General features: G+C 42.1%; 1 protein-coding gene across 2 annotated transcripts in view; it reads right to left on the minus strand.

Annotated features, from left to right (window-relative positions):
* Intu (inturned planar cell polarity protein) overlaps nt 1-24,463 on the minus strand; it is a 56,722-nt gene that overhangs the window by 14,292 nt on the left and 17,967 nt on the right. For both annotated transcript variants that reach the window (XM_057757157.1, XM_057757156.1), the window contains exons 3-9: nt 24,345-24,430; nt 17,774-17,977; nt 15,149-15,267; nt 11,870-11,959; nt 9,547-9,624; nt 5,668-5,857; nt 2,995-3,048 (exon numbers count right to left, since the gene is read on the minus strand). In XM_057757157.1, the coding sequence (XP_057613140.1) occupies nt 2,995-3,048; nt 5,668-5,857; nt 9,547-9,624; nt 11,870-11,959; nt 15,149-15,267; nt 17,774-17,977; nt 24,345-24,430 (821 nt within the window). The remainder of the gene's footprint in view (nt 1-2,994; nt 3,049-5,667; nt 5,858-9,546; nt 9,625-11,869; nt 11,960-15,148; nt 15,268-17,773; nt 17,978-24,344; nt 24,431-24,463) is intronic.

Below are 24,463 nucleotides of genomic sequence, written 5' to 3' on the forward strand. Positions count from 1 at the left end.
CTGGGGGAAATTCAGAGCTGATTTATTTATGTATTTGTAATATGGCACTTATTTATTTTATACAAAAGATAAAAATATTGCAGCTAAGCTGTAACAATTGAAGTGGAGATTACATTTGTTAGAAATAACTTTTTTTTTTTTTTTTTTTTTTTGGTGTTTCGAGACAGGATTTCTCTGAGTAACAGACCTGGCTGTCCTGGAACTCACTTTGTAGACCAGGTATTCACCGTGTCTGCCTCCTGGGTGCTGGGATTAAAGGTATGAGCCACCACTGTCCTAGAAATGACTTGTTACGGAACTGTAGACATCAAAATGCTAGGGGACCAGGGTGAAAGTCCAGTGTGTTTCCACGTCCCCACAACGTCACAGCCCACAGCACTGGCTCTTCTCTGAGGGCTCTGAAAACAGCCGTGATGGCAGGAGCTCCTCTTATCATCCACAGTATCCAATATCACCAGGAGTCACTTTTGAAAGCACAAATTGGCACAACTTATTTTATATTGGCAAGTGCATGATATTTAAAAATTAACCAGAACAGACACACTATTTGAGCATTCCCTCTTCCAGGAATCTAGACGGTAACTGAGCGAATCAAGACATTTTTGTGAAAGTCAATAGTTCATTTGGAATACAGAGAAATTAGAGACGTGGCCACACTCAGGAATGGAGGAATGCTCAGCTAAGCCTGGTGTTGTGTGGGAGAACAGTACAGGTATTGGAACAGTGCAGCCATCAAAACTACTGGATGCGCTGCTCAGCAGAAAATACAAGTCCCAGAACAAAACACCACTTCATCTCTGTTTTGCTGGTCTGTTTTACTTTCCCACAACTATATATGATATGTATATCCGTACACGTGGGGTTCTGTGCAGAAATGGAAAGGTACAGAAAAGTCTAGAAAGATCCATTCCAAGCTCTGAGAACAGCCACCCCTGGGATGCCAGTGGGAAAGCAAGAAGAGAAACATTTGTCTTCCCTGTTGATTTTGTCCTGAACGCAGAGGAAATGAAAAATCAGAAAAAAATAAGTGTCTGAAACTGTGTTCCATCCATAAGAATAAGGGCACTGAACAGAGCAGGCCATAGTGGTACATGCCTGTAACACCAGAGCTTAGAAGCAGAGGCACAAGGTGGAAGTCAGAAAACAGCAGTATCAGCTCCTTCATGTCTACTCCTGCCCAGACTGGACAAGGCGAGTGTGAGGGTCAGCTTGTTTCCTCATATCTTGCCTTTCCCTCTCTTACTACATTATTCTGATCAACCCCAGATCCACTTCTTCTGTAAATAAGTTCAGAATGCACTCTAAGGGGCTGGAGAGACGGCTAAGAGCTTAAGAGAGTTTACTGTTCTTGTAGAGGACCAGGTTCAGTTCTTAACACCCAGTGGTGGAGCACAACCACCTTCCACTCCAGTTCCAGGGGATCCTAGTCCCTCTTCTGGCCTCTACGGGATCAAGCATGTGCACGGTACACATACATACAGCCAGGTACAAACATACACTCCAAATAAAATACTTTTAAAAAAGTAACAGAAGAAATATTACGAAAATAGATAGCTATCATGCCAGTGTTGATTTATTCTTATCTAATACAAAGCCATAAGTATTATGTATCCTTAATTGTCTCACAAATGTCTACTTACATATATATGTGTGTGTATATACACACACACACACACACACACACACACACATATATATTTACTTAGAGACAGGGCCTTACTATGTATCCCAGGTTGGCCTTAACTTGAGGTTCAACTGCCTCTGTCTCCTTGTTGCTGGGATTAAAGGTGTGTGCCATCATGCCCCACTTCATTGATATTTTGAAAAAACTTGTTTGAATGAGAAGCCAAGGAAGACTGTACAGTGGACTTGGTTTACACGGTTGTCTCTTCAAAGCCTCTTTCAAGGTCTTTATCCTCTTGTCTCTCTCTCTCTCCATCTTTCTGTGATTTATTTGTTGGAGAAGATTTCCCATGTTCCCAGTCTGGATTTAACTGATTGTAATTTCCCTTCTACAAATAGAGTCATGTGACATGCCCTTAACTTAATGGTGGTAGATGACGTAATGCCTCATTCAGGTATTTCATGGGTGGCTGTGTCCTTCCACAGTGCAAATAGTGCTCCTTGTCAAACTGCAAATGCAGCATCACTTGGGACGTGAACCCCGAGACATGTATCTTAACTGACACAGGGACATCCATAGTCTACTCCCTACGCAGGGATTCTGGACCATATAAATGGATGGGCTTCAACAGAGCACTTTATCACAGCCAAAGATATAGAAGCCAAGGCAACTGCCAACAATGTCCTGCCTGCTGTCCTCTTGATCTCTGTGGTCACCTTGACGTGTGATTCAGACAAGAAAGGAAGCATGAATGTCTGGTTCTTCCCCGTGTCCCCAGTTTTCACAGAAGTGACTTGGTTCCCTTCTTTCCAAGCATCATGAACTTACACGCTTCAGCGCCCTGGATGCCCTTCCCATGTGCTGAGTCAGCCGACTTTCAGCCCCAACACACACAATCTGCGCCCATTCTGAAAGTTCTAGAACATTCCATGTCTCTGAGGAACTTAGCTCCTTTTGGCAAGGAGTTGCTTATACACAGTGGCTTGAGTGTTAACGATATTAATTGTTTACTGACAACTTATCTTTTGTTCTTTTCATTGGGGAGACCGGGGAAATGGAAATTTTAAAGAGTTTAAAGTCACTTGAACTGAGCGTTCCAAGTTAAGTTCAGACTTACTGTTCTCAAATCATCAAACCATCTCCACCTCTGTCCTCACAAAGTCCTAGCGTTTGTCAAGTTGATCACTGTCTAACCTCATTACACACATTGTGTAGCTGATATTTCAGCTGAATAGAAAACCTTGGGGCAAGTAGACATGGCCAGTGTCAAAGCAGAGGCCGAATGCTCTAAGCCCACTTGACAGATGCTCGGAATGACTGATTACAGACAGTTCAACATTGCACCTCTATGGAAATCCTCCCCTTCTTACCAGTTCTTCGAAGTCAGCAGCCTCAAGGTCACTCAACACTGTGTCCAGTTCCACCTGTGTGAACACAAGGAGGAGCCCTCAGAGCTGCCTGAGGGACTGAGCAAGTATCTTTCTCTGTCGCACTACACAAGAAATATCTCTAAATGGAACATGTTATTTTTAAGCTTTGCAAATATAAAACATTAACTTATTTAACGTATGTATTTTTTATTAAAAGTGGCTGAAAAATGGTGAAAAAAACTTCTGATCAACATAAAACAATTTATGAGATAAAAAACTGTTTTCTTGTTTTAAGTTATTTTTTTTAACTTGTTAAATTAAACAAAATGAAAATAACTATTAATGTGGTTAACTGGTTTGGGTTGTTTTTCCTGCTTCCTGTGTATTTTTGGTCAGTTGGATTCTTGGAAAATACCGACGTTCTTCCTTGTCTCTCTCTCCTAGAAACAATGACTTGAATAAAGCGTTGCCAATCGTTATTCAGATTAAAACATTACAGCAGGAGTTCCCCTGGGATCTGGCACAGCTTAACTTCCCCACAGAGTTATTAAACAAAAATCTTTTACATAGGATTTGGCTTCATTTCCATGGAAATTGCTGGAGCTTTTCCTTGAAGCATCTATATTTAAAAACAGAGCAAAATTGTCCTGCAATGCAAAAATGTGTAAACATACAAAAAATAGTTACTTAAATATGTAGCATACACACTATGTGTAAATAGGGATTTGCCTGCTTTTTTTCTCTTGTTTTCCTTAAAGGCTAAGGCATTTTCTGCAGGGCTGTGGTCCCACACTGTGTTGTATCAAGACAACAAAAGCTCCTGAGACATTAGTCATGCCTTTCAATGCTTTTCACACAGTGCAACTTATCACTCACTTGTGACCCACATTTCCCTGCACCTAGCAAATGCTTTGTATTCTCTTGTTTGGTGAGAACCCTTTACCTTGTAAAAAAAAAAACAAAACAAAACAAAACAAAAAAAACCTGTCAGACAAAGAGAACAAACACTTGTAATTTTTTATATTGGGCTAGTCCATGAATTTTGCTATACTTGGTTTCCAGGCTGATGTTAGACTAATATGGCTAACTGTTCCTCTAACAATAACTATGGTGCCCGAGGAAAGCATGGTGAAAAAACTCTCAACCACCTGGGAAAGAAAACCAAAGGGAGACCTCATCATATACTAAACTTGGAACAAATTACTTCCAAATTAAAACCAAATACTTCCATTGAACACTTGCCAACTGCAAGTTGCCTCACAACTACGTTTTAAATCCAAGTCTTTATGGGATTAAATTCCTTACTATTTTCATTAGAAGATACATTGTCAATAAAAGTTACTATTCTAAGACAACAAAAAATCTCAAAGAAAAGAAAAAAAACATTCATTGAGCCTTTTGCTAAAACAAAAGCTTTGGGGATCCTGGTTTCTGGTCACACATGTAGAAAACCTGAAGTAGGTATTCAGTCTGAACAAGTCAAAAGCTGACCAGCACAAAAGGTCAACTCTTCTGTGTCTGAAAGAGGGGCGAGAACACAGCAAACTGCTGGCCTCAAGCTCTGAAACACAGACAGACAGACAAACACAGCCAGGTACTCAAAATAGCTCCATAAAAGACTCAGGAGCTGAAACCCCCAACACAGGAGAACCGCGCTACCGGAAAGCTGCCAGAGGCTCTGTGTGGGTGGTTTCCACAGCTGAAAACTCCATGGAAACCCAGGCTGCTTGGTCCCCCAAGCTTTTGTGAGTTTTCCCACCAGCAGGCTAACCAGGTTGCCACAGAAAATGCCCTCCTGACTCTGACACTAAGAGGGAATGGGAAAGGGACCACTGCCATTCTCTAGAGCACTGGGTTTTCCTCAGCAAACCCGCCCCCATGGAGAAACTAGTTAACTACAGCACAACCCCACAGGATGTGGCAGACCTAGGGGTAAACACAGTCGGCAATAGCCTTCCTCACTTCAGAAGAGGACCACGAAACCTCCTATGTTCCCACGTAGGAGGGAGATGCCCAGCCCTAGCTCATGCTAGCTAGCCAGTCTGTTCAAGCAAAGAGCGGAGAAGAAACCTGACAAACAATGCTAAGGCCCACAGTCCACCAACCTCCAGGCTCACTAAGGGCTGAGCTCTAACCATGAGCCAAGACCACTTTCTCTCCTGACATTTCCCCACCTCCTTAACAGGGCCTCCAGCTAGTGGTCCTTCCCCATGGAGATGTCCAAATACCAAGAAAACAGATCACAAGGCACCAATCAGCGATCCTACATATTTAGGACAGAAAGTATCAGTTAAAACATGGCTAAAACTAGACAAGGTAAAGGCTCTGGAATTAACAGTCAGGAAATTTAAAAGAAAATGACCAAGACACTATGTAAGAAAAGCAGACACTGAAGCACACACACACACAAAGAGATAGGGAGAAGAGGGCCAGTGAGCTCATAACATAACATAACATAACATAACATAACATAACATAACATAACATAACATAACCAGAGGTGGAGAGAGGGACCCAAGCATACCAACCCATCCTCTGACCTCTACACACCACGGTGGCAGGTCTTCCTCAATTAGTAAGTTTTTAAAAATTATTTTAAAAAGAAAATGAGCCCACTCATGGATTAGAAGGAGGCAGATGGTTCCGATTCTTATCTAGGACCCCTAAGATTACCTTGAGCTCCTGTGGAAGTGTGAGCCAACGCACTCCAGGGAGGCTGTCCAAAAGCACGGCACTGGCTGCATCGTACTGCTTCGCACTGGGGCTGGCGCTGAGATGCAACCTGTCAGGCTGGAGAGCTCGTTGAAAGAACAAGCTGAAGAAATGATCCAAGCGAGGAGTGTTCTCAACCTGGCAAAAGGCACTGAAGAAACAGGAGCTGTTGTAGGTTCTTTTACTCTTTTGACTCTTTGCCTCTTTTGGGGGCCGCCACCCAGCTCCCAAATAATCACACAAGGAGAATTAATTCTTACTTATAAATGCCCACCCTTACTTAGCTTGGCTTACTTCTAGCCAGCCTTTCTTAACTTAAATTATCCCATCGACCTTTTGCCTCTGGGCTTTCACCTTTTCTTTAAATTTCTGTCTTACTTTCACTCTGACTTTGTGGCTGGGTGACTGACCCTTATTTTCTCTCCTTGATCTCTGTCAGTTCCCAGATTTCTCCTCCTATTTATTCTTCCTGCCTGCCAGCCCCGCCTGTCCCTCTCCTGCCTCGCTTTTGGCTGTTCAGCTCTATGTTAGCCCAGTCAGGAGTTTTAGACAGGCACAGCGACACAGCTTCACAGAGTTAAACAAATGCAATATAAAAGAATGCAACACAGTTGGGCAGTGGTGGTGCACGCCTTTTATCCCAGCACTTGGGAGGCAGAGGCAGGTGGATCTCTGTGAGTTCGAGATCAGCCTGGTCTACAAGAGCTAGTTCCAGGACAGGCTCCAAAGATACAGAAAAACCCTGTCTCGACCCCCCCGCCCACACCACAACACGTCTGTGCATCATTAAATAAATGATCCACAGCATAAACAAATGTAACACATCTTAAATTAATATTCCACAACAAGGAGATGGAAATGAGAGCAACCGTGGAGAGGTCCATCACCTCCTGCAGTAGCTCAAGGGACGGGCTCCATTCCTGCAGGGAAGCTCTCTTCCTCCCCAGTCCCTTAGCTACAGCCACTGTGGCATGACTGGGGGAGAGTGTTAAGAAATACACTTTCTGTATTTAACAAGCAGACACGAGGGAAGAACTGCGGCCAACCTGGGGGGCATGTGCACAATAAAAAGGGCTGAAGTACACATTTTCTTCCTCTCTATCTTCCAACCATTTACAACTCCTAGGTCTTTCAAGTGATGGGGACAATAGAGATTCTGACTCTGCAGGACAAAGGGTTTGGCTCTGAATCTCACTAGACAGCTGTCACAGGACCAATCAAGGGGCTCCCTCTGAGTTTTGGTTTTCGAGTCAAAACTGGGGTTAATATGATCCAACCCACCTACAAATTACCTAGTACTCAGAACACACAACTTCTTATGGTGCTTACTACAAGTATCCAGGACACAGAAGAGAAGGAGCTAAGTTATTTTTCTTCTCAACTGAGGGCACGAGCATTGGAGGGGGGGGAAGGGAGGGGCAGAGAGAGGGAGGGGACTGGAGGGTTAAACAGCTGATTTTAGACATAGGAAAGCGAACCAGCATTAATTGTGACTATTCCTTGGAACAGCTCAGAAGGCGACACAATGGCTGGCTGTGTCCTACCAAAGTGACAGGCGCTGATTCATCCGACAAGTATCTCAGTGCGTCCTGCATTCCAGTCCCCAGTCTCTTTGCTGGGAGTGCAGCAATAAAATCAACACAAAAGACAATGAACTCTAGTGGAGCACACATTCTGAGGGAATGAGGCAAGGGGATGATGGGAGTGGGGATGGGTACTAGAACTGGTCATGGTTTTATTTTAAGAGCAGATCGTATGGCATTGCCCAGGCTGGCCTAAGCTTGTGAGGTCACGTGCTCCTTCAGTAACACAAAGAGCTATGGCTATAGGTGTGCAACTTCGCACCCAGTCCATTTGCTGTTTTAGAGTAAATGACTAAGAGTAAAGACTCTGAGAAAAACCATTAAGCACAATACAGCAAAGTTTGAAGTCTACTCTAACTTTCAAAAGGTGATTAATACTACAGTCTCATTAATCATTGATTACAACCAAATTAGTAAACGGCAAAGGTGCTGTGTCTGGACGACTAGCCTTTTGCACCTCATTCAAACAATCGTGTTGGGAGGGCTGTGCTTCCTCACAGGTTCCTGCAGTGGAGAATGTAACGAACAGAATGATTGACATGACAGGGGTCCATCCTCGATACCCTGAACTCTGTGACAATGAAGTCTCGCCACAGATCAGCAGAGGGATACCACCGTGTTTGGAAGAATGCATAAAAACTGTCTTTCAGTTTCTACTCTGGTGTACTCTGGTGTGCAGAACAGAGGTACCACACTTGAGACCCCAGAAGCACTGGAACTTGCAGAAATTCCACTGGAGAAAAATGCTTCCCACTGATGATTCTGTGCATTTAAATGATTAACGGTTACCTCTATTTTCCCCTTTAAGTTAATAAATATGTATCGCATTATATTATAAGGTTAAGGACAACTGGCCAAAGGGCAAAGAATAAGCGATGGTTGAGTGCCTGGCCCTCAATGGGACATCTATGTCACCCCAGGCCTTAGAATCAAAGGGAAGAAGGGAAGAGTCAAGGCATGGCGGGACACGTGCACAAAAAGACACCTGCTGGGTACAACAGGACCATTGCACCTGTGAACTTATTACAGCCATGGCTGTCTGCACCGGCCTTTACAAGACTGGGTTCATAGACATTTCGTCAGAGGGGGGGAGCGGCCCATAAGGGACTATTGGCACGTAATGGTTTCTTCAGTGGTGTAGCCACTGAAAAGTTGCCCATGCTCCAGTAAATAATCCCTGGCAATGCTCATGCAGCAAACCTAATAACCCAGTGGGTCACAGGACACAGGAGATTGTGTGTGTGGTGGGGGGCGGGGTTGTTGGGAGGAGGGAAGGTTTCAGGAGAAGAGGGGATGACAGAGGTAATGAGCACAACTCAACTCCACTGTGCAAATGTCCCAAACTGCCAAAGGATAAAAAATGGGAAAAGAGAAGCATAAAGAATGCCCGGAATGGATAAGAATATTCATACTCATGTTTCATGTAGAATGCACGAAGGAATACATATTGCAGCTTACGTCTCATACAGTGTATCTCATTTCTACTAACTGTGCTCTGTTTGCTTATTTTGTTTTTTGAGACAAGGTCTATAACTCAGAGTGGCCTGCAAACTCCTTATGTAGCCTAGGCTTGCCTTGAACTTATAGCAATCCTCCTGCCTCAGATTCTCAAATGTCACACTACAGATATAAGTTACCTTTCCCAGATAAATGCACATCTTTAAATTTTTTGAATAAAAAAACATTTTAGGTTAGTGAAATAGCAAAGAAAACACAAACATTTACTTCAAATCTTAATCTTTGTATTCTACACAGAAATATGCTATATTTGCCTCTAAAGAAATGAACAAGTATATACTGTAATATATAATAATATATTGTAATACAGAACTTATAGTAATCACGGTATCCGGGACTAATTAGTAATCTCATGAATTTCCACATTACAGTACCTATTGGAATAAACTAGGGAAAGCAATAGTACCAGTTTCACTAAGCCCAGGTGTGATGGTTCACATCCATAGTCTCAGCACCTGAGGGGCTGAGGTAACAGGATCAGGAGTCCTAGTCATCCCAGGCTACGTAGTAAGGCCTGGGTCAGTCTGAGCTACACAGTGAGATTCTGTCTCAACAAAATTAATTCATAATTGAATTTAATAAAAATTAAGAAAGAATAAAGAAAGAAAACACGAGGGAACTGTCACAAGAATGAACCAAACAATTTGCTTCTCCAAGCAAGAGTCACTGCTCAGTACAGAGGAAGACACAGGACCTGACCTGACCTGACACTTGAGACCGAGTCCAGCGAAGTGCTCACCTGTCTAAAGAACCATACATGAACTTCAGGGTTTGGGCGACATCTTCTATCATGTTCCTTAGCTGGGGAAGAGGAACTCTGAAAAGAAAATATGCAGTTACTCATTCACAACATAATCCAATGATATAGGCTCCAAAGAAGCAAGATGTCCTTACATTAACATATTGGTACAATTTAGTCAGCTGGGGGCAGAGCTATAAAATTGCAACTAGAGAATGGTCACCCTAAGGCAGGAAGTCGCTTCAGCTTTTCAGAGTCACTGTTTTACTAAAGAAATTGAACACCTGGGCAAAAAACAAACAAACAAACAAACAAAAAAACAAAAACAAAAACAAACAAAAAACTCCCCAAATTCTCTAGTATGAATAAATTCTAGGCATAAGGGGTGGTTTGAAAGAAAATGGCCCCAATAGGGAGTGACACTATTAGGAGGTGTGGTCTTGTTGGAGGAAGTGTGCCACTGTGGAGGTGAGCTTTGAGGTCTCATATGCTCAAGCTATGCTTAGTGTGACAGTTTACTTCCTGTTACCTGGGGATCAAGGTGTCGATGTCTCAGCTCCTTCTCCAGCACCATGTCTGCCTGTATGCTGCCTTGCTTCTTACCATGACAATAATGGATTAAACCTCTGAAACTGTCAGCCAGCCCAAATTAAATGTTTTCCTTTATAAAAATTGCCATAGTCATGGCATCTCTTCACAGTAACAAAAACACTAAGACAGAAGTTGGTACCAGGGACTGCAGTATTGCTGTGATAGGTCTGACCATGTTTTTGAGTTAGCAAGCAGCGGAATGCTTTAAGCACTGCTTAATGGACCATACCAGTAGGGGCATGGAAGACAGAGGAGCCCAGGGTGATCTGAACTGTGGGGTCTGACTCAAGAGGTTTCAAGGAGAAGAATTTCAGTATGCTGCCTAAAGATGGTTCTTGTGATATTTTTGGTGAAGAATATGACTGCTTTTTGTCCTTGTCAGAAAAGTCTGCCTCAGGCTAACGTGAAGAGTTTTGGATTAATTTCACAGGCAGAGGAAATCTCAAAACAATCTAGTATAGACTCTGTTGTAAGGTTGCTAAGGTTGACTCTTATGAAGATTTATAATGAAAAGGAGAAACTGAGCAAGAAAAATACAACATGTACAATTTGAGGAGGAAAGGGGCACCAGGAAGTGGAATGGAGCTAAACTTTGTATTCAAGAAGATAAACAGATTAAGAAATGAAATAAAGGGAGTGGTGACCTCAGGGGAAGACCCTACCCAGCTATACTTACATCTCATGAAGAAGAATTAAAGAATATCTTAGGTCCAGGAATGGTGATACATGTCTTTATTTCTAGCACTCTGGAGACAGAGGCAAGCAGAATTCTAAGTTCAAAGCCAGTCTGGTCTACAAAACAAGTTTCAGGACAGTCAAGCTTACGCAGTAAAAGAAACTATTGAAAACAGAAAGCTAGTGAAGATGTAACTGAATTAGGGAGCCATGTTCCAGCCCCAGCAGGCAGAACTTGGCAGCTTTGGCCATGTGGTTCTGGCTTTAGAATCAAGAGTAGAAGAAAGGAGTTATGGAATCTTCCTCCCCCACTAAGGAAAGCTGCTGAGGCGAGGTGTATGCCAGGGGTATCCCTGAATGGAGACTAGAGAGGCCATTGTGTGAAGCTGTGAGGTGAAGCCTGGAATGTCTTGAAGACACAGGATGCTAGAGATGCCAGAGCTGTGGGATATCTACTGAGGAGGCTGCAGACAGGGAGTGGACCTAGCCCAAGAGAAAGAAGTGTGCTACAGTCAACAAAGCTGAATGGAGTCGAGATCTGAAAAGCATTCTGACATCAGACATGGAGATGCAGAGTTTGGAGTTTGCCTAGCTGGTCTTGGGTCTTGCTCTGGTCTAGTGTTTCCTCATTAAGGTCCCTTCCCTGTGTTTTGGAATGGTAATGTATATCCCATGCCATTATATGCTGCAAGTATGTGATCTGCTTTTGGATTTTGATTTTTCCAGGAGGATTACAGTTAAGAGATTGGCAGTTGTCTCGGAAGAGACTTTAGATGTTGAAACCAACTTGAGACTGTTATAGACTATGGGGATTTTTGAAGCTGGACTGAATGCTACCTCTGTGTAGGCTGTTCTGACAGCTCCCCAAAACACAGTCATCTACTTCCCCAGTGCAGCACGCTGGGATCATGAAACCAGCACGAGGAGTTTTCTTTTCGATAAAAGTGGCATAATTCAATGAGACAGGCTTTGTTAGCCACCATTTTACTTTGTGTTGCTGTTGTTACCATAGTTTCAGAAATTTTTTTAAAGGTAAACAATAAAAATTTCAACTCACTCTTCAGCAGGCAGGCCAATTAACAACAACTTGTCAGACTCCTTCAAGAAAGCAACGTGAATTTGTTTCCCATTTAAATGGAGGGATGAGCTAAGAAAAACATAAAATCAAAATGTGGTTAGAGTAACTTTTATGGAGATATAAAAATATCCTTAAAAGGTTACACATGGTATAATTTAAGAACCGAATTGCTTAATAAGCAAGTTTCTTGGCACACACCTAACTACCATACAGAAAAGGCAGGGGTTGTGCAGCAACAAAAACATATTTGGAATTATTTCCAAACCCCCAGGACATACAAAAGTAGAGTCATCACATGCCTTCAAGAGGCTGAGGCAGAAGGATTGCTGTGATTTCAAATCCAGTTTGAGTACAAAAGTTTCAGGACATCAGGGCTACACAGTGAGACGCTCCCTGTCTCAAACTGGGGTGTGCGTGAAATGTTTTGTTGACGTTAAGTAGCTACATACAGTTTAGTTTCTTAAAACAACCGTTTCCCTCCTAGCTCACTAATTCCACAGAGACTTTGTGATTGCCCATGTATGGACATGACTACTTAGGAGATTACAAAGAAAAGAAAACAGTGATTCCAGCTAAAAGATGACAACCCAACACCATAAGATGTGGGCGTAGGAGCAAGTGATGGAACCGGAGTCACGTGCACATCTTGCTCAACGGAACTCCAGGACAGGGCATGTGCGCAGTGTGTGATGGATACAGAGGGAACACGTCTGTCAGTTGTGACGTGTGTGCATTTCAAGCATGTGCAGTTTATTCTTAATTACACTTTAAGCAGCTGCAAACAATTAGGTAACTTCTGAAAAGTTACAACAACCAACTATGGAAATACAGAGAGCACAAGTGTGTGCTGCTTTAAATAAGAACTATTAAGAGAAATTTTTCCAAACTATCATTTTTATCTTAAAGTTTAGAGGTACATACACTTTTGGGCAAATATTAGCCTATTTTATATCATACTAGCACTATTAAATTTTTTTAAAAAGAATATGCAACGAGACACATATTGTTAGGGAACTCTGAAAACAACACTTCACATTCATTGTTTCCTCTAAAAGGTTTTCCTCGATATTGTTATTTATCTTATCATTACTGACAACATCTAACCTACACAGCAGAGAAAAACAAAGAACAAACCTACATCAAAAACCTTAAATTTAAAACAAAACAAAACCAGAAAACAAGCAAACACAAATTAAAACGTTAGTCTAGGAGCTGGGATGGTAGCTTGGTAGTTAAGAACAAGTGCTGCTCCCCCGGAAGACAAGTTTTGTTCCCAGCACCCATGCCAGTTTCACATAGGTGTCTCTAACTCCAGCGTCAAGGAATTAGATGCACCTACATTCATGTACACAAACTACCCCAACTCACACACACAACTAAAAACAATTTTTTTAAAAAACAAATGAACATTCATCTCATGATTCTATTCATTTGAAATGTCTCCAGCAGGGATCGCCTCAGACAAGGATAGCAGGCCAATGGGGTGCCTGAGCCTTGAGCTGTGCACAGGCTCACAGCTGAGAGGCACAGGGTTCCCTTTTAAGGTGATAAAAATGTTCTGACATTGACCATGGCCAATCTATGAATACACTTGAATATTTACTTGAGTACTTTTTAAAAAAGAGAGTGATTTGCTTATAGATATCTGCTTTGCCCCCATGTATATCTGCACCATGCATATGCCCAGTACCCACAGAAGCCATAAAAGGGTGCTAGTTCCCCCTGAAACTGAAATTGCAGATACTTTGGGATACCAAAATGCTGAGAACCAAACCCAGGTCCTCTGGAAGAGCAGCCAGTGCTCTTAACCTCTGAGTCATCTCTTCAGTCCCTACTTGTACACTTTTAAGAATGGGTAAATTGTATGATTTATGGACTATAGTTAAGCAAAGCTGTTAAAAAATTAAAAGAGAGGATGGGGCCATAGCTCAGTGGTATACAGCACTTAATGGACAGGCATGAGTTCCTTGTTTGGATCCCTGCAATGAATGAATGAATGAATTAATGAAGAATAAATAGAACTCAGACAAGCTGATTCTATAAATATAAATTTATGTATGAAATAAAGTCTCAAGCACCACTGTCTTCAAATATATAATCAATATATCTATATATTAAAAAGTCAAAGATTTATACCTAGCTTTTATTTAGGAAAACAAGTAAATTCTCCCCATTATTTTACATACCCCATATCTTCTAATACTTTTAAGTATAATTTTTACCAGTAGATGACAAAAAAGTTACAATCTGGGATATCTAACCTCATATTTTATCAGTAATATGGGAGCTATTAAAACATGAACTAACAATTTTTTATGAATTTTAGATTATTGAAATACTAAAGTAGAAAAATAGCAATAATTTATTTCATGACAAACCAAACTCAAAAGCTCTGAACCCTTCATCCCCTAACTTAACCATGGCATCAAAGTTAGGCCTGGCAAATACTGAGGCTGAGGAGTTCCCCTCCCTGCCCCTCTCTCCCTTCTTCCCTATCCTCTCTCTTCTTCTTCCCTTGGTGCTACAGATGGACCCAAGGCCGTGTGCAGGGTGCTGATCACTGCAGGACAACCACTTCTGATTTCTGCCCTTTCATCACCAAATAAACTTCACATGACACTTAGTTCTGAATCGTCCTCCTAAAGAACAGTCTATATTTCTCCATTGTCACTGTAAAATCAGAGTATTTTCTAACCATGTGAAAAATTTAGCATCTTCCTTAGTGAGTTGAGAACCACAATAAAAACATAAGGAAGTCAAGAGTCAAGATACATAATAATGTCATGTTTAAAAGATAACACTTTTTTAAAGTAATTGCGTGTGTGTGTGTGTGTGTGTGTGTGTGTTGTACACATGTGTGCATGTGGCAACTGTACCACAGCTTGAATGTGGAGGTTGGGGACAACTTGTAGGAGTCTGCTCTCTCAGTCCCCCTCTGGTCCCAGGAATTGAACTCAGGTTGACAGGGTTGTTAGGCTCGCAGCAAGCGCCTTTACCCATGAGCCATTTTGCCAACTCAAAGACGACATTGTCATGAAGAATTGTAACTATGGGTCAACAGCCAACTCTGTTAATTAAATGATCCTGGCAAATACCCGACTTACTGCTGAATTAAAAACACACACTCCAGATAAAAGAAATGTTTAGCTGAAACAGCTGCACCGCTGTCCTCCCCACAGTGGACTCTGCCACAGACAGGAATCCCTTTATCATAGATTACAAAGATGAGAACTTGAAGAAAGAGTGAAACATTGTTACCTAGTAACTGGCGTCCCAGTCACACTTTCCAGCATGTCACAGAGGGTGAGAAAAATCCCCCTCACACTCTTGAGTTTCTGAGAGGCTTCAGACACTGGGTAATGGTACAGAATTTCCTGCTGTTGAGGGGGAGAACAGGTGATGAGCTCTCAGATGCTCTAACCAGCATTAGTCCTGACAGTTCAGACATTGTACAAAGAACAGAACTGGGATCCTTTCAGCTACAGTTGGAGTCTCATTCAGACCCAAGGGCAGAACTATGCCTGGAGTGTTAACACTTCAACAAGCATTTCAAATGCTACACTTGAAAGTGAGTTTGGAGACTACACTGCCCAGGAGACCAAGCTACATACACAGTTACAATTATTATTGATTTCAAATAGTGCTTTAAGCTTTAATCCCCATGTGTTACTCCTAGGAATCTTTTAACTTCTTTCATGCTGAATCTTAAAAGATAATCATTATTTTTAGTGATATTACTAAACATTTACTTAATTATATTTACAAAGTGAGAATGCAAAACTGAAGAAGTACAAAGAAGAAGAAAAAAGTATCACAAGATTATAAAATCTCTAACTTAAATATGGGAGGGCTTAAACAGTGTAAGTCTATATGAAAGGGCACATTTTATTGTAAATTGTGGAAAACGCTAATTTAAACAAGAGTTTAGAAAATGGCTACTATTTTTCTGTTTTCAATGAGAGCCTGTTTCTAAGAAACAGAGAACTTTAACAAAAGTAAAATAACGAGTCTCTAAGTAGGACCTGCAGTGTGCAGACGCTACTAAAACATTGGGGACCTGCATTGTGCAGACGCTACTAAAACATTGGGGACCTGCAGTGTGCAGACCTCCTAAAATATCGGGGACCTGCAGTGTGCAGACGCTACTAAAACATTGGGGACCTGCAGTGTGCTGACCTCCTAAAACATCGGGGACCTGCAGTGTGCAGACGCTACTAAAACATTGGGGACCTGCAGTGTGCTGACCTCCTAAAACATCGGGGACCTGCAGTGTGCTGACCTCCTAAAACATAGGGGACCTGCAGTGTGCAGACCTCCTAAAACATCGGGGACCTGCAGTGTGCAGACCTCCTAAAACATCGGGGACCTGCAGTGTGCAGACGCTACACTAAAACATCAGGCAGCTTGAGCCTCACTTTCTGCTAACGTTTAGGCAACAGCTAGTTTTCTCACATGACAAATTAAAAGCAGATAAAATTAAAACTTCTAGATAGAAATTGTTAATAATTCAGAGTAACTTCCAATTACTCTAGTGGCTATAATTGCTACAACACAAAATCCTAACTCCTCAAATCCTCAAATACACTGGCCAAGCTTTTCCTTGGTTCTGTATGTAAAGACTGCTAAACATCTATATGATAAACAGTTTTGTGGCACAGTGTCCATGTATTCACAATCTTCACATTATCACAAATACGATGATGAGACACTGTGCAACCTACTTTGCATACTTACTAAGACCATCTTATATATGTAAATTATTCAATATATGCTATGGGATATGTTTGCCAAATACACTGCATTCTGATTCAAATTTATTCCAATTTTCATTGTGAAAATAGCTAAAATGTATTTTATTACGATTTTATTATTTATCTCTAGAAATTAAGTCAAACATGAATTAAAATCTGTGATGTTGACTCAATAAATTTAAATTTTGTCCAAAAAATACTTCCATTCTATTTTGTCAAAATACCAAAGGCTGTTTTAAACAGTCTTTGGTTAGTGTTTTAGACGTCTCCATCTTGTGATCCTTGCATTCCAAATCTTGCAACTGGAAGACAAGCTCTGTATCAATTATGTAACTCTCAGAGAAAGAAACGACCCATGACATTTCATTGTAAAGTAACATAGTAGAGGAAAAAAGAGGCCATTTAAGGAAGTCGCCATAGGAGTCTGAAAAGCCTTGGTATTGAGGGGCTGGCGAGCTCTACAGCGCCCAGCAAATTTAATTAGCTGCATTTTTTAAGCCCTCGTTAGTAGCTCGCACTTACAGAAGCTTCCACTCTGCGTGGTAAAAATAAAGAGCCTCTCCTAATTACGATATTGCTACAGAACTGGCCACAGACAGCAACCTATTTATTTGCGAGGCATTCCCACACTTTCCAGAGAAAGTCAGGCACGATGACATGTGGGCTGGAAAGGTTCAGGACAGTACCCCCCAAACTTGGGAGGATTCAAAATTAAATGCTTAAATGACTCATTCATTCTTAAGATACGAGGAGCCAGCAAGATGGAAGAAATTAGAATTATTAACACGGGAGGTCTATATGTTTTTCAGAACATAAAAATGCCAAGTAGTACACATACAATTAATCTCATCTTTACCATTTCAATTTTTATTAAACAGACAGAAAGCAACACAAGGACGTGCATATTCCATATGACAGACCGAAAAAGGAAGCTTTGGGGGCTTCATTCCCCATCCCTTAGAGGAGCTGAAAAGCGCATGCCCTTTTCTCTTAGTGACTTGAAAACCCTGGTGGCATAGAGTACATGCAGCGGAACATGCACTCGCAATAAGAGACAGCTAACCCCCAAGTCTGTATAAGCTGGGCTGACGGATGGTCCCCTCCTCCTGCAGCAGAGGGAGCAGACACTCACCTCCTCCTTGGAGACCTCTGACTGGAGCTGCAGTGAGAGGTACATGGTGATGTGGGGGGCTCCCAGGATACTGTGCTGGGTGCCATCGGCCTCCGACCCGCTTAGAAGTTTCACCAAATCGTTCATGCTCGACTGTGGCTTTTTCTTTTTTGGTTGGGTTGTTTCCTTTTTCACTGCATAGGCATTTTCAAATGTCAGCTTCACCTGAAAAACATAAAACAAAATGTTTGATGTTTCAACAAGGCAAATATCAGGTGCATTTTTTTTAAAACAAAGAAAGCCATGTGCTGACATATATAGTCAGGAGTGCACATGAGGAGACAGTACCTCAGAGCAAGGGCTATGGTGAGGACAGGGAGTTCACTTGTATCTGTACCTAACTCCTTTCACAGTGGTGGGTACACACACACACACACACACGCGCACGTACACGTGTGTATATACATATATAAACATATGTGTGTATGTATATATATATATATATATAATTTTAAATGTTTAGTGAGTGAAAAGTACAATGCTCCCTATGAAAATTCATTCACACAAATGCAGTCACTGACTGCACAAAAACAACCACAGAAGAGTCACTGCACATCTTTGCTGCAAATAGCACTGACTCACAGAGAAAGTGAAGATGGAGAGGCTGGGGCCAAGGGTAACCTTACACACTGGGAGGGAGTTGCCTTTCCTTCCAAATGGGGCAGGTGTCAAATATTCTCCTCTCAGATGGTCTTTGTAGCCCTTTAAAGAGGGGCTAAAGAGAGCACTAGCAAACAAACAACCACTGGCATTCGGGACGCTGCACCACTAGGATTATCTGTCAGTTTTATCAGGAGAGTTTTAATTTCACAGCCTGATGTCAAGACTGGTCAGGATCCAGAATGCGGCGGTTTTCCGGCTGCTGACAGGCACCCCTCCTTGAAAACGGAGACACCTGTGCAGTGCTGGCTGGCCAGAGACTGCCCGCTCATCTCAAAGACGTACCGGCATGAGCATAGAATGAACTAATGAACGCTGGACAGAAGGGCATCGTCATAAGCTCGGGAGCCACGGTGCTCCAGATGTTTATATTCTAAAAATGCCCCTTTAAAGGGAATCATCCATAAAGTTTTAAATTTGGACGCAAATAATGCTTTTCAAAGTAAGAGTAAGCCGGGCGTGATGGTTGTTCCCCTTAATCTCTGCAGGTGCAGGTGGATCTCTGTGAGTTCAAGGTCACCCTGGTATATACAGGAAGCTCCAGGCCAGCCATGACTGTACAGTGATACTCTGCCTCTAATTAATTAACTCATTAATTAATGCTTGTTCAAGAATAAAGAAGTCTACCCAATGCTTGGAAGCAGGTAACATTGTATTAAGGCAGCAAGTTATATTTAAGGAAAGTACTTAAAGACTAAAAATGTTACGAAATAATTCCTATTTTAATAATTTATTAAATTTAGGTACAATTCTAATTCTAAATATGTGATAAGTACTAATACATTATGATTATTTTTAAAAACAACTTTTATATACTTTTGTATATATATTATATACACACATATATACATATGTATACACATATATGAATATTTATATGTATGTGTATATACATGTGTGTATGTGTGTATATATATAAAACCACATAACCTTAACCTACCTACCTACTCAACTGTTATAGGTATTATATTGTAAAAAAAAAAAAAAAAAAAACATGTTGAAAAAATCTTCCAAAAGAGAAAAAATATGCATCAGGTATTTTTTCTTGTTGGCAAGGAGTGTTTGGGGTCATATTCACTTTTGCTTATCTGGAGTTGGTAGCAACTTTTACTGACGTGAATTAAGTTAGACACACATCTTTTCTAAATCTCAGGATTTACTGTAAGCGAGTTCCTATTGATTTGCAAGTGTCTCTCAGAAATTCACAGGGTAAAGGCGTGGCCAGGGTACAGTGCTAATGGGAGACTGAAAGGTCTCCATGTAAGAGGGGCATGCCCTAGGGGAACTGTGGGAGCCTGGCCCCTCTTCCTCTTTCTCTCTTTTATTTATTGGTTTTGGGGTGCACATTTCTGCCTCACTTGCTCCCCAACATTTCCATGTGGCACTCCACTAAAGGCTTCAAGATAAGGGGCTCATCTCATTATGGCCAGTCTTCACCGTCACCTTGACTAGATTTAGAATCACCTAGGAGACACACACGGGCCATGTCTGTGAAGTTGTTTCCAGAGTTTACTAAGGGAGGACTTACCCTAAATGTGGGCAGCACCATCCCATGGAATGATGTCCCAGATTGAATAAAAGGGAAAAAAATGAAAAACAGTTGAGCATCCATGTTCATCTTTCTACTCTGTGGTCTGCCCAGACAGGAAGAGTTTCCTTCAGACACTCCAGCAGCCATGACCTCTGCCACATGTTTCGTTTCCCCGCTATGACGGACTTCCTTGTACCAGGATTTTTCTTTTGGGCCACCAACCAGCTCCCAAATCATCACCTGGAGACATCTTATTAATTATCAGTGCTTGGCCTTATCTTAGCGCTTATTTTAATCTGTTTCTCTTTATGTTTTGCCTCGGGTTTTTTTTTAATCTTTCTTTCTGTATAAGTGTCTGCTGGCAGGCAGCTGCCTGGCTGGCCCAGACCTCTCCCTTTCTTTCTCCCTCTCCCTGTCCTGTCTTCTTCCTCTCATTCTCTCTTCTTCCTATATTTCTCCTTCTACTTATTCTCTCTGCCTAAAAACGCCACCTATCTCTCTACTGCCCAGCTGTTGGCCATTCAACTTTTCATCAGACCAGTCAGGTGCCTTAGGCAGGCAAAGTGAAACAAAGGCAACACATCTGTACACAATTAAACACAGGCGACACAAATAAATGCAACACCTCTTTACATCATTACCAAAGGCAGCAGAAACAAAAGTAACATACCTTCACCTTCACACAGTTAAAGTCATATTCCAAAGAATAAGCAAATGTAACAATCTTTGCCTAGTTAAAATAATATTCTACATTTCCCCCTTCCAAACCAAGAGCCAACATAAACTTCCCCTCCCGTATGTAGTATTGTGTCAGGTATTTGGTACCAACTATGAGATAAGTAACAAACAGACCTGATCACAAACTAGACCCTCTAAAACTACAAGCCAGAATAAAGCTTTTCTTCCTAAGTCAGCTAATTCAGGTATTTATTACAGTGACAGATGCTAACTACATGTAGCAAAGAAAGGGGTTAAAATCACCTAGAGGTGAATGTTGCTAGTAAAAATGAAGTGGGCTAAGACTAACAGGAATGACTTAGACAGCGGCAAGGGGAAAATTTCAAAGCAGAAAGCACAGTGTCTATAGAATTTTTTTAAATGTATTTTCTGTAAACACAATATGGATGAAAATTAACATAATTAAAGAAAGAGTTGAGAGAATATGGTTTTAGGAATTATCATCTTAGATGTGAAAATGAATATTTGGGGCCTGTCAGATGGCTCTGGGGTAAAGGCACTTGCTTCCACGACGATAACCTGAGCTTGATCCTGAACCACATGATAGCAGGAGAGTCAACCCGAGAGCTGTCCTCTAACCTCTCCCACCAGAACTGTGTCTAATAAATAAATGTTACAAAAATAAGACCTGGTGTGAGGTTCCGACATAAACAGGCTACACGGAAGATGGCAGTTATTCTGGGGGAGGGGTGCTGGAGGATTCACAGAAAGGGACCTCAAAGAAAGAGCCATGGCTCATACCAGGAGGGCATCTTCTGCAGTGGAGGTTCTTGTGGTTGGGAAGGTTTAAAGACTGGACGTTACTCACTGAAAAATGACAACAGGAAATGAGTTGATGAACAGAACAGTCGCTAATTAGACTGTGAGAAGCAGCAGTGACCTCAAATTTGATACTACTTTGACATGTGTGCTTTAAAACTAACTTTAATATTATATTTTGCAAATGACATGATCTATTTTCTTTTCTTTTTTTTTTTTTGGTTTGTTTTGAGATGGGGTTTCAGGTTGTTCTGCATAGGAAGGATCCCAATTTGAATCTCTCTTTCTCTCTGTCTCTCTTCCTCCTTTCCCCTCCCTCCCTCTCTTCCCTGCCCAGCACTCACCCACTCACTTCTGGTAGCGAGCATTTTGGATAAGAGATACTCAGCCACTACTACTATCTAATAAATTACAAGCCCAGATTTCCCCAGTCATCCAGTATAGCTCTCCCTCCTTCAATCTGGGAGCATTCAAGGACTGCCTGCTGCATCGGATGCAGTCTGTGGTGGGTTGGATGGAACTGACCCCCATAAGCTCATGGGGAGCAGCATTATTTGGAGGTGTGGCCTTGTTGGAGTAGTTGTGGTCTTGTTGGAGGAAGTGTGCCACTGTGGAGGTGGGTTTGAGGTCTCATATGCTCAAGTCACAGCCAGGGTCTCAGTTCCATTTCCTGTTGCCTGCCAATCAAAAAGCAGGACTCCAGCACCAAGGCTGCCTGCATGCCATTGTGTCCCACCATGATGCTAATGGACTAAACCTCTGAGACTGTAAGCAGCCATGCCATTAAATGTTGCTGTGGTCGTGGTGTCTCTTCACAGCAATAGAAACCCTAACTAATTCACAGTCACACATGGTTCAATCTGTTTTAATGTGTAGGAGTTTTCCAGCCATTTTTTCATGAGGAGTGTGTGCGTGCGCACGTGTGTGTGTGTGTGTGTGTGTCTGTGTGTGCAGGGCTTTGTAAGCCAGGGCCTTACACATGCTAAGCACACACTCTACCATTATTCCACAGCCCAACACCATCATGCTATTAACACTTTTGAAGCATCTAGAAAGACAAAAAACAAAACCACAAAGCTAGCTGTGGAATGTTAAAATGGGCTTTGCCTCTGCATTTTATGTCAGCATACACATGGAGCTGGAACTGGATTTGAAGACTTCCCTTTAGATGCCCTCTGATTACAGCTGAGGAAAGCTGATCTGGAATCTCTGTGAGGTGTTACATGGGGGTCTGATCTGTTCTCCCAGTGTCTTTCTTCCTGTTACACTGTCTCGAAGGCCACTGTCTGATGGAGAACAAGAAGCGATAGACCTCGCCATCCTCCAAGTGCATTTTTATGATGTCACTGCTCGGCATGCCCAGGATTAAAGTCTCTAGTGGAATTACTTATAAACCTGCACTCTCTCTTCCTCTTGTTGCCGGAGGGACTGTTTCGTACATGCCATGCCTTGGACAGGTCTACCTCAGTTGGCTTTCACCCACCAAGACACCAGAAGCACACAGGTTGAAAGGAGAAGGAAGGAATATGCTTTGGGTTAGCCTGCAGTCTGGTACTTTGAATCACTAAGCAGTTCCTCTTTCATAGGATCTCATCATCCAGTCTAGTCTGGCTCACAATCCTCCTGCCTCAGCCCCTTGGGTGCTCCAGAGTCCTTTTTGTTATTATAAACCAGGACCACCAACCACTGGGCTCCTGTAGGTCTATGGCAAGGCCCTAACATGTCAGAAGATCTGTATGAAAGAAGTGCAGGTGCACTCAGGGAACACAACACCATAGAAAAGTTGGCAACAAGTCTGCAAGAGCTAAGGGTCCGTGAGCAAGCATCTTCCGGACCTGAAACTGCCCGTGTAAGCTCACAGCAGTGTGGCTGCCTGCAGGAGACCTGCAGGGGAGCAAGCCAGTTTGCAGGACAGCATGGATGGGGGAAGGCTCACAAGGCCCAGTCCTCCCTGAGGAGTTATTGGCAGTGGATGACCCTGAGGCAGAGAGATCATCTTTCTTCACTGGTGTGTCTCATGGTAGTTGATCATGTTCCACACTCAGGCACACACACTCAGCTCTAATTTGACTGAGGGCAGGAGGATGAAGGGGGATGAAGTCAGGAAAGGGATACACTGGGTGGGGACTTCAGGAAGATTGGAAGGGGAGGATGGACATTGGACAGGACAAAAAACACACTGTATGTATCCATGGAATTATTACAGAATGAAATTGTTTAGCTAAGCGATTTTTGAAAGTAGTGTGTTCTGTGACATCTATGCCTGGTGGCAGCTCAGGAGCCTGGGAGCTGATGTAAGGAAGTTCTGAGAAATGGGCTAGAAAACCAGATGTCTGACAGAAATGCAATATGCATTTTACCTATGCACTGAAGCCATGATCCTGAATTTAAAGGTGACAGAAAATTAATCTAACAGGAAATCTCAAGGCCACATGACATTCAGATTGTGTCATGTGCTATTTGAAGATTTTAGCCAAATTAACAGTGAGAATCAGGAGCAGGAAACAGAACAGAAACATTTGAAAGACTTATATTTTAGCCAGAAATGGAGTATGTTTAAAGTTGCTGCCAGTGGATATGTAGAGACCAGCACTGTTAAAAAGAGGCCAAGGACTCCACACTGGGACAGTAGGAAAGATATTCAGAGGGCAGCCAGTAATTGACCAGGACTTCCTTCATCTCCAAAGCTAAGTATTAGCAAGAGGCCAAGCTGCCCTCGGTACTCAGGCTTCAGTGTCACTCACCGCGACACAGGAGATAATCTCAGCATCTTAGAAAGAAACCAGCACAGAACGGATGTACTTTAGGAAATACCATATACAGTATGGAAGGGGATGGCCACACCTGCATTGGTCCAGGGATGCAAGACAGAACTCTCTCTATGTTTTCAGAAGTCACATCTACATCATTCACGGCAACAAGGACATCGCCTAAAAAGAGAAAAACAGAAGACAACCGGGTGA

The sequence above is a fragment of the Chionomys nivalis genome, chromosome 24 (genome assembly GCF_950005125.1).
Source record: "Chionomys nivalis chromosome 24, mChiNiv1.1, whole genome shotgun sequence".
Taxonomy (NCBI): Eukaryota; Metazoa; Chordata; class Mammalia; order Rodentia; family Cricetidae; genus Chionomys; species Chionomys nivalis.